General features: G+C 33.6%; 1 protein-coding gene across 1 annotated transcript; it reads left to right on the top strand.

Annotated features, from left to right (window-relative positions):
* The first annotated feature begins 3,737 nt into the window (after positions 1-3,737).
* On the top strand, positions 3,738-10,269 carry LOC114312264 (nuclear transcription factor Y subunit A-1). Its single transcript, XM_028258476.2, has 6 exons — positions 3,738-3,977; positions 5,556-5,823; positions 7,196-7,311; positions 7,469-7,540; positions 7,762-7,926; positions 9,532-10,269. Exons 2-6 carry the CDS (start codon positions 5,568-5,570, stop codon positions 9,910-9,912), a joined length of 990 nt encoding a protein of 329 aa, XP_028114277.1. The 5' UTR covers positions 3,738-3,977; positions 5,556-5,567; the 3' UTR covers positions 9,913-10,269.
* The last annotated feature ends 776 nt before the right edge of the window (positions 10,270-11,045 follow it).

The raw sequence follows: 11,045 nt of genomic DNA on the forward strand, positions 1-11,045 counted from the left end.
GTGTCGATTTTTTTTTAGACAATTACTTATCAGTGTGTTTACTAAAAAATTATTATAAAATTATGAAAAAGTTTATATGTTTAATTATTATTGTATATAAACTTTATTATATATTTATAGTTTTTTTAAAAACATTACACTGAATTGAAACTTCTTTCCTTCTTCTTTTTTTTTTTTATAAAAAACTTATTACACTAAAAAAAATGCCCCCACTATAGATAATATCATTTTATTCCCTTTATCTAAGAAGAATCATTCGTATTAATCCCTAATTATAAAAATTGTATAAATAATACTCTTCTGAAGATGGTCTAGAAGAGGTGAAAATGATATATTTTTATAATTGAAGGTATCAAAATAAACAAGTTCATGAATGAAATGAATAATTAATATTAACAAATAGTTGAGAGAATCTTGATATAATTAAGGCCCAGATGTACCGAGCATAAACACACACAGATTTTTACTTACCAATGGATTAGTTTTGGATTTGCCCATTCTAGATTTTTAATCTATCGATTTTATTTATGGGCTTAAAAATACAAGTTTGGGACCTTATCGCTAGGTTCATACACAAAATTCAAAACTCATCTAGTTTTAAAATAAAATATTTGTACCAATTAGTCATACATATTTTTAATTGTTAGCAAAAAATTCTCTCTTTTTTTTTTAAATTTAAAGACATTGCTACATCTCATTACTGTCGGACTTCCATCAGACAGTCATTGGAGACTTACCGGAATGTTCAACAACACCGGAAAGTTGCCAGAGTATCACCAGTGTTTTGAACGTCACTGAAAGTCGCTAAAATGTCTAGAACATTTGTTGGACGTCAAGAATATTACTAGAAACTCACTAGAATATCTTGAATATTATCAAACAAAAAAGAATAAATAGAGAAATTAGAGCGAAAAACATAACAAAATGTGCTAAATATTGATAAACTAAAAGGAAAAAAATGTAACAACAAACAACAATAATGAAAAAAAATATATGTTACTTTTAATTTTTGTAAGGTTTAAGCGAATAATCTCAAATATTGATCAATTTAAAAAGTAAATTTTGAAACTGTAAAATGTTACAGTTTCAAAGTACGATTCTATTAAGTATTTATCCTTATTAATCAAACTGAAAAACTTATTATGAAACTTTAAAATTTTACAGTTCTGAAGAATATTATGAAACTGTAAAATTTTACAATTTTAAAGTATGATGCATTTCAACACCAAGAAAACTGAAATTATAAAATTTTATTATTTTTATCGCCTGCAATTAAAACTCGAAAACCATTTATTTAGAATTTGAAAAATTTATCCATTAAAATAGGAAAATAGAAGTGTGAGAGGGGAGATTTGCACCGGACAGTACGGCCGAGCTACGGTAACGCGGGTGTGACAAACCTCACGGTGCCGAGCTATCTTCTCAATTGGCGCGACCCTCCAACCTGTCGTATACGGCCGAGGTAGGTTGGCCGACCAGGCATGGTCTAAGGCCTGGCCGAGCTATGACTGCTAGACGTTCGGCGATAGGCGCACGTTAGCACGACACAACCGAGCAAATGACAGTCCGAAATGAGTCTAGGCCGAGAAGAGGACCAACGCGCTTCACCTTCAGTTAACCCGGAGAGTTTGGACCGGGATGGTGGTCGGCGTGCGCCCGACCGGATAGCTCGGAAGCTCGGTCGTGTTCTCCGTGGTTGTGATTTTCTCCAGGAAATAGGCCGGTTTTGGTATGCCAGTCAGGTGTGCCACTTGGGCCAATAGCGTGAGGGAGAGGAAATCTACTCCAGGCACGCGTCAATACCGTTTGGCAGTTTTGCATGTACTGGATGGAGGATTTGGCCTTTACACGCGTAAGGTGGTGGGAGGCGAGCACTGCCACCTGTCCAGGGAAGGACAGCAGAGGTAGTGCGTGCACAATCCATAGGCTGCATGGCCAGCTTAGAAAAAGGAAGGGAAGATGAACGTTAGAGGTAAGCAATTGATGCCATCTGAAACACACTCTCTTTCTTTAACAGCCTTCTTCTTCCTCAAGTGATCTGACTTGAACATTTGAGGGTCTATCCGGCAACCCACCGCCGGGCAGCTCACCGTTTGTTTGTTGCCAGGTTAGACGCCGTCACGTGAAGCTTGAATCCAAGGAGTACGGAAAGCAGAGGATATTTCGCCCCCGTACAAAGTGTATAGTAGAAAAAAAAGTTTAAAAAAATTTTAAAAAGGGAGGAGATTTGAGTAGATCTACATCAGATTTGAATAAATCTACCAATCTTCATCATCGAAAACTCATATTCTTCGCCATCGATGAACGAGAAGCAAGAAGTCGGTGTTCGGTAGTTGCCGGTGAATCTCAATCAATGGTGGTTGTCAGTGACTGTGGACCAGAAAAAGAAAGAAAATAAGGAAGGATTGGTCATGGTTGTCACTTGATATTAGAGAAAGAGAGATAAAAATAAGAAGCAAAGTGTAGAGAAAGAAGAGAAGAAAAATGCACACAGGACTTTTGGGACTACTCAAAAAATTTTGAAATCAAATAGAATACATACTTTTCAAAAAGGGCTTGTGAGTAATTTGCCTTACAAGTTTATGGGTTTCCGGTTGGGCTTGGCCCATATAAGCCTAATTTCTTAAATTCAAAATTCATTTAGAAATAATAAGCAATTATAATACAATTTTTAAATTGTATACAACAATTAAAATTTCATATTGAATAATTAAAAATTAAAAATAAATTTTATTTATTAAAATACAAAATGACATTCATTATGCTCAAGAAAATATTACTAGTTTCTTTTATGGTTTAAGAAAAAACAATATAAAGATAAATGAAATTTAAAACAATATCCATCGTCTTAGTGTTGTTTGATTCTTATCCAAATTTGATTCTTCTAATGATATGTTATTTGGTTGGTAATACCTAATTTTGTTTTAAAATTATTAGAAAAATTACATTTACTTATACAAGTCTTACAAATTTAACATAATAGCACTGATTTCCCTTAATAAAGTTAAAACAAACAAAACTAATGCAATGATAAATAAATATTAAAATAAATAAAAGTAATTATAATTTTTTTTAATAAGAGATGATAACATCATTTTTTCATTCATTCAATTCACAAATTACTAATAAAAGAAACTTTAATATTATATGAATTAAAATATTTGTAAAATTTAATATAATTATATCTAAAATATGTGATTAACTGTATTGTCTCAAAGCAGGTGAGTGTAATTTATCTAAATTATTTGAATAATATTAAGAATCATGAAAAAAATATCATGAAATCCTTTATGAAAATTTTTCCTCATTTGATTAGTGTATGGTATTTTTTTATATATATAATCTAACGATAAAAAAATTTTCATGATTATTTTTATAATACCTAGCATTACTCTTATTAATTTAATACGGGCCTTTGACCCTGTGCGGATGACTCTCTTTTAGTTCTGAAAAATGTTTGAGGGTTACAATTTTTGTGGTTCAAATGACTCGAAATTGTCAAAACGACGTCATTTTGGCAATTTCAAAATTGTTTTATACTCAAAACGATATCGTTTTGACAATTTCGAACCATTTAAGTCACAAAAATTGTAGCCCTCAACCATTGCTGTTTAGTTCTAAGTTGGGCTTTGTACCAAAACTAAACTTTTTTTTTTTTAATTTAAATTTTGAGAAGTAGGGAAAAAAAACAAACAAAAGAAGAGGTAATATTGTACACGTGTCAGTGCATAAAATTCGAGGGAACACATTTAGGTTCCTAAGGGGGCGCTGTAGCTTAGCGTAGCCACGTGTTACAGTTCAAACAGTACTCTAGAATATATATAGAGAGAGATATATATATATATAGAGAGAGAGAGAGAGAGAGAGTAAGAGAGTATATGGGTTCTTTGGACTTAATGATCACAACACAGAATTGGATTCACCTGCTAAAATTCTAGGGTTTTTCTAAGTCGTCGTTCACTGGTTTCTCTATATCGGTAAGTCTTCTTCTCAAAGATTCGATTCTTCGATTCGGATTTGTATATATATATATATATATAGATATAGATATAGATGGTGTGTGCATGTATGAGTAGGGTGTTTGACTTCTAGGGTTTTGAAGAATTTGGGATTCTGAGTGTTTCGTTGTTTATTATTCCTATTTTGATTTGAACATGTTTTGTACTGGGGTTTCTGTGGAATATAGGGAAGCTATTCAGCTATGATGATGTTTTTTAGCTGGAGAAAATCTAGGTTGTGGCATTGAACTAGACAGATTTTCGGATTTTTTTTATTTATGTTTATGCATGTTTTTCCAAGGTGTTTTACATTTGTTATATTCCAATTATTGGGTATATATATATATACACACACATGGATTTTGTTGATGAGTGCCCTAGGGCACTTGTTAACAAGTTTGAAATAGTTGTAAATTGTTTATGAGAGTGTGTCGTAAAGAATGGACAACCATATTAAGCTCTTTTAACCAATGATGCCTTAGGGCACTCGTTAGCAAGACCCTCTACACATTTTTGATTGTGAAAGTTATATGAATTAAGTTGGCTATGGAATTGAATTTTGATCAGAAATGTGAATTCTGTTATTAAGGTCCTTTAGGCTATGTTAGGATTTGCAGAGGGACTTGTGGAAGAGAAAAGTGAATGAAATAGAAGCTTCTTTTATTTTCTTTTTTCTTTTTGCTTTCCTTCCACAAATTCTCCATTAATCTTTAATCCAAACATAACCTTATGGTTCTATTATTTCTTAGTTGGGGTGTTTGATAACGGGTGAATTTTCGGTTACCCTTTTTTCCAATAAGAAAGAAAATCCACCTATGTATGTGGGTTTTGGCAGAGATGCATATGAATTCATCAATAAGATGAGAAACAGTAACAAGAAGGAGAGGTGGATATAAAAAAATTTTAAAACTAGAGTAGACTCCCCAAATTGTGTGTGATGCAATACCAAAAGACGTACTCAAAATTTTTGGATGGAAAGTTGTAGAAGAAAAGATAATGGTAATATATAATGAATTTCATGCACTTATAGTAATCATATTATGCCTCAAAACGTAAGGCTTAATCATCATGATTTATTTGAAAAATATGTAAGTTATCCATAATATTTTTCAAATTATATATTGTAAATTTAGAAACCCAGATACAAAAATAGGTGGTATGAGATTATTAATCATGGCTAAATGTCACCAACTTTTGAATAGAAGTCCAAGTAACCACGAGGAAACTGTTAATGTTCAATTTGTCTAGCATGCCATATTGTGTTTGCTTATATGAATTCATAGTTTAATTAAATGTCTAGGCTCTCAAGCAAATTTATTTGAGGGCCTTGAAAATTCAGGTACGAGGCGTTAACCACATTGCCTTAGTTTGTTCCTGAAGGCATTTCACTTGTGGTGACATCAAGAGAGCCTGAAGCATTAGCCTTAGAAGCATTTTGTTGCAATTTATGGTTAATTTGACTGCTCTTCTCTTGGTCCTTGAACTATCTGTGCTTATGTGGTTCTGGATTTTTCTTGCATCTTGTTAACTATTTATGATATTGATGGTTTTGTGAAGGAATTTGGAAGCATGCAGTCAAAGTCAAAAAGTGCAAGTCAAGTAGAAGCTAATCCATATAACATTTCACCATCAGCAGTATGTGCAGAACCTTGGTGGCGCAGTACTGGATATAATTACGTCCCCCCTGCTGTGATAGGGGGGAACACATCTAATTCTTCTTCTCTAGAACAATCAAAAGATGGCCAATCACAATCTGATGGTGCGTTGGATGAGGATGAGGATGATGCTATCAGAGAATCACAAATTAGTGCTTCTCCACGTTCAAGTATTCTTCAAACTAATACACTGTTGTGGATGGTTTTATATATTTTGAATGAATAGCACAAAAATAATGACTTGAATGATATAGTCTGATTTGATGACACTGGAAACTAACCATACATTTTTGGGGCACTTGTGTGTAGGTCCTAATAAGTGGACTTATTGTCTAATAGGTCCTATTGGAAAATTTTGTTATAAAAAAAGTCACTAATTGTAAGTTTTAGCGACGATTTATAAAAATCATGACAAAAAAAAAGTCACTAATTGTCAATTTTTAGCGATATATATAAAAAATTGTCACAAAAAAATTATTTTTACCGACAATTTTATCAAGACTTTTTCAATAGGACTTGATGGGAATTAAATCCAACTATTAGGATCTATTGATAGTTTACTCTACATTCCCCCCCCCCCCCCCCTTTTTTGATTGGCTTGCCATACATTTTCCTCGATGACTTATTATTCTCATGGATTTCTCATCTGTCATATGCTACAGATTAATTGTTGATTCGTCTATTTATTTTATTATTATAATATTTTCATTGTTATATATATTCGTGTGGGCATAGGATTTGAGGAATTTTATTTGATCAAGTGATGTGTATTTTCTTTGGTTACTCATCCAAGAGAAACTGGTATAGAATTTAAAATTTGTCATTTATTGAACTTGAATGTGAGAAACAAGGATTCACTTAGTTTTGTTTATTAAAACCATTTTCAGGTACTTTTGTAGAGTTTTTTATACACACACACAACTTAGTTCAGGAGTTAAAGTACGATGATGAGAAGGGTTAAGGCACTCACTGTGTCCGACCTGATTCAGCCTCTACTTATCACCTCCTGTTTCACCAGTTCAGCTTCATCAATTAAGATTCATTTGAGGCAACATATAAAGTTGTCAATCAAGATTAAAGACAAACAAACAATTACGCAAATATGGCAGCTTTAAAGTTGTCATTTTCAACTTAATTTAGGACATTATATTCTATTGAACTTGTTCAGTAGAAGTTCAAAATCACTCCTTCAGTTGAAAACTTGGACTCTTTTTAGGGGATTTATCATGCTTTAAGTGGTACCTAAAAGTAAAGTCATGTAATGTTAGGAAATACAAACTGCTGAAAATTTTCAGTATCAGTGATGCGGCATGGAAATAAGGCTACAATTGGCCCTCTTTCTTAAGTATTGCGCATAATTCCTTTTTAGATGAAGGTATTTCTCGTTGTACACAATTATGTGTTTTTTCCCATTGTAGTTTCTCTGTTGTTAATTAATTTTGTATACCCGAGTTCTTTTTTTGCCATTGTAATGTCTTTGGCGTGCTCAACAGTGGGAAATTTTTCAATGTGGTACTAATGGTGATCTTATTTCAAGGATAGATGGAAATTATGGACAAGGACACCAGAATTTCCAGCATCAAACATCAGCCATACCTCCTAGGAGTAATGAAAGCCTTACACAGCCTCCACAGCTGGAACTTGTTGGACACTCTATTGTAAGTCTGCTTTTTCAACTTTTCTTCACCTGGCTAGAATGTGAGAGCTGTCTTGATGATTTGCTTTATTTCTGTGCTCAATGTATGAAATCAGAGAAGTCATACTGGCATGACTTAGAAACAAAAAACATTCCTAGTGTTCTTGTAACTCTTGCAGGCTTGTGCATCAAATCCATATCAGGATCCATATTATGGGGGAATGATGGCAACTTATGGTCCTCAGCCTATGGTATGTATGCATGCATTATCTCTGCGACATGTATTATAATGTTTAGCAATTCTTTTTGGTTTTAAGAATTAAGAACCAAAAAAAATAATTCTTTTTAATTATTATGATTGTCTATTCTGTAAAGTTCATTCTGTTGCTGTATTATTAATGTTAATGTTGAATAGATTTACAAATGTATCAAACTCCTGATGTACTGTCTAACAAATTATTGTAATGGTCAGGTGCCCCCTCATCTATTTGATATGCATCATGCTAGAATGCTTTTGCCCCTTGAAATGGCACAAGAGCCGGTTTATGTGAATGCGAAGCAATACCATGGGATTCTGAGGAGAAGGCAGTCACGTGCTAAAGCGGAGCTCGAAAAGAAGCTTATAAAAGCTCGAAAGGTCAACTTCCCAAATAATCCTTGTTTCTTATTTTTGTTTCCACCTTATTTGATTAGAGTTTATATAAATAACATATAATCTAGGAATTATCCGTTGCTTCCTTATCTGAAAACCATACAATCATAGAAGTGATGCTTTTTTTTTTAATGATTTCTCATGACTCTTACATATTACATGTCTCACTATAACTTCATTGTATATTTGACTTTGTTGTGGTTTTCTAGAACTTGTTTGGTTTTCTATTGTTGACAGAGGTATAGTAATATTATGCTTTCAGTCAACAATATCATAAACCCATGGATTATAGGTAGAACAATTTATTTATGACAAAAACCGCCACTGTGGAATGCTGCAAATGCTGACATTAGGATGGATAGACAAGATGATATGATACTAGACCAGGTCAAGATGATATTAGTTCATTGTCATCCATTATTAATAAAATACAATAATAATAAGAAGAAAATGATTGGATGAAATGATAGAGTTGTACCTACTGATTTGATTACCAAAATGAACAAATAGTAGCAGGAATTAGCTTTGTTGTACGTGAAGTAATATGTTTCTTAACCGGTAATTAATTGATTAAAATAAGACAAAAAGATGAGAAAATGGTATAGATAGTTTACTTATCTAGGTAGGTAAAAAATAAGGATGGCTATAAGAAAGGTTGATAAAGAGTTGTCCAGATTTCTGGTCACTCCCTCTTTTGGGATGAGTGATTATTTGAATATCAATAGGCAGGGGGGAAAACAAAGAAAAAAAAAATGTTTAAATTTGAAAAAATAATTCAGAAGAGCAGATCCCTTCATCATCTTATAAATTTACAAGGTCTAATAGGATTTGAATGAAAAGTTTTATTTCACACTATCAGATTTAAAGTAGTCATCAATGTTTGCATGGATATATAGTTGTGAAATTTTAATCTCATCATTTTAGTGCTCTCTCTCTCTCTCTCACAGAAATATTAGTCTTAGATCTACTTTGGAGAGCAAGACTGGGTGTACCAAAATGAGTAAAACCTAAGATCTCACCGTGATGTCTGCAATGAAGTCCTTTATGTGGATTGCCTTTTTTTTAACCACTAGTTCAGTTTTCTGTGCTCAGAGAAATGTCCAATTTTACAATTGTCTGTTCACCATTTTTAATTTTTCCATCCACATTCTTCTGAATTTTCAAAAAGTGGTACACTCTTGGAATAGGATTCTTTGTATGAAATCAACCTTGACCATAACTTTATTGCAATAAGTTGAAGAATCATTCCAATTCTTGCTAGAGATGATGAAATTTGGTGAGTCGTCATCTTAGTTATTTCGGGTAAGTAGAACCTCTTTGTTTTTTTCTACTAAATAGCCATTTTTTATATTTTTTTACCTCTTTGTTGTTTCAGCTGTATATCTATTCATAGTTGTCCTATTTTTTTAAAAAGCCCTTTAGGTTTCCTATTCTATTAATTTCTTCTCTTTTTATTGTATTTTATTTTATTGTTGTTGTTACTGGACATGACATTGTATATGGATTCATCCATACCTATTTTCACATTGAAATATTAATGTATGAGGTTTGTAATACATGCGTTGTTTTCTTCTTCCGTTTTTCCTACAGCCATATCTTCATGAATCCCGCCACCAGCATGCTATGAGAAGGGCAAGGGGAACCGGAGGTCGTTTCGCTAAAAAGTCCAATAACAACACAGCTGATGAAACAGGAACAATTTCAGGTTCGGCCATCTCATCACACTCTGCCAGCTCATCAGGTTCTGAACCTTTGCACTGTGAAGCAGCCAAAACCCAGAATAATCATCGCGAAGCAAAAGGGCCTAAAGTGCATGAGACATATGATGGGCGAGGATATCAGAATGACAGTAGCCTCCGGGCATCAACATATGGTGGGCATTCGGCCAAGGGAGGTGAAGGAGACTCTTCAGGGCAGCAATGGGGGAGTGTCTCATCTAATAAGGCTTCACAAAGGGCACTTGCTATTTAGTGAGGCCTAGGGTGAAAACACGGGTGTTGGTTGAGGTAGAATCATTTATGCTCGTGTGTTTTGTTATGGCAAATCATTCTTGGCTATTTTAAGCTTGAATGGCAACTCATTCTTGGCTTTACTTGTGGTGGGGTAAAATAACAGAAGATGGAGAGATGTTAAACCAATCTCTGATCTTTTGTGTTTTGTATATAGAGTGAACTCATTTAGAATTAGAACTTTGAAGGAAAGTCTTTAGGGAGGTTTGAACAAATTAAACAACATCCTAGGAACCATGTAAAGTGTTTGACAAAAGACTTGCTTGTTTGGGATTTCAGTTGTGCCTTTGTTTGGAGAAGAAAAAAAAGTTTCAAATAATGGATGTCAAGTAGATATGTGGGTTTGTTTTTGTTCTGGTATTTTTTTGCAGGAGTTTGTTGTTTTCTAGCGTATTAGTGTGACTTGGGGTTGGGAGTTTGGTTAGCCTATGCTTCTTTCTGAATATTTTCTGTGGCTGCTGTTAGACATCTGTTTGAACACCGTTTATATATATATGAAAATTGATGTGGGTTTATTTCAGGGATATAAATAGAGCCAGAAAAAGCTTAGTTCTGCTGGAATTAAAGCGTTCTGAATGGTGCATAAAACAGTTTGTTGGTAGACAACCTAGTTCCTGGTAACCTAGAATTTCATGTGTTGCCTGCCTTGGTTCATCAATTGTCTTGAGACCTAGTGGTTGATTCTATTATGTTTTTTTGTTTTCTTTCTTGGTGTTCTGCAAATAAATGAATCCAAGTGGTAGAAAATTGGATCCTGACTAATGAGGGGGCAACCATTAATGTGTATTTGCAATTTGGAAGGGAGGGAGAAGTTGGTTCATTGACTGACTGAACTTGGAGGTTACTAGTTCAAAGGCACATGTGGGGGCATTGGAGAATCTTGACACAGAAAATAAACGATTAATTTCAGATTGGTTTTCTGAAGGATAAAGGTTGAAGCCTCTTGTCCAGCCTAAATCAAACATAAACCTGCTCAATCAACACGAACAGCGAAAAATTGAAGAAAAAAGAAAAATGCACACAACAGCAAATACCATGATATATCAAGTATAAACCTGCTCAATTCACCCCCGAAAAAAATATATCAAAAAATCA

This window comes from Camellia sinensis, chromosome 12 (assembly GCF_055761805.1).
Source record: "Camellia sinensis isolate YWXY chromosome 12, ASM5576180v1, whole genome shotgun sequence".
Lineage (NCBI taxonomy): Eukaryota > Viridiplantae > Streptophyta > Magnoliopsida > Ericales > Theaceae > Camellia > Camellia sinensis.

What these genes read in the sequence shown, in the direction of transcription:
- LOC114312264 (XM_028258476.2), top strand. Translation starts at nt 5,568, where the DNA reads ATGCAGTCAAAGTCAAAAAGTGCAAGTCAAGTAGAAGCTAATCCATAT. An exon ending in AACTTGTTGGACACTCTATT is followed by an intron (nt 7,312 to 7,468) that starts GTAAGTCTGCTT and finishes TAACTCTTGCAG; the next exon opens with GCTTGTGCATCAAATCCATA. An exon ending in AGCTTATAAAAGCTCGAAAG is followed by an intron (nt 7,927 to 9,531) that starts GTCAACTTCCCA and finishes TTTTTCCTACAG; the next exon opens with CCATATCTTCATGAATCCCG.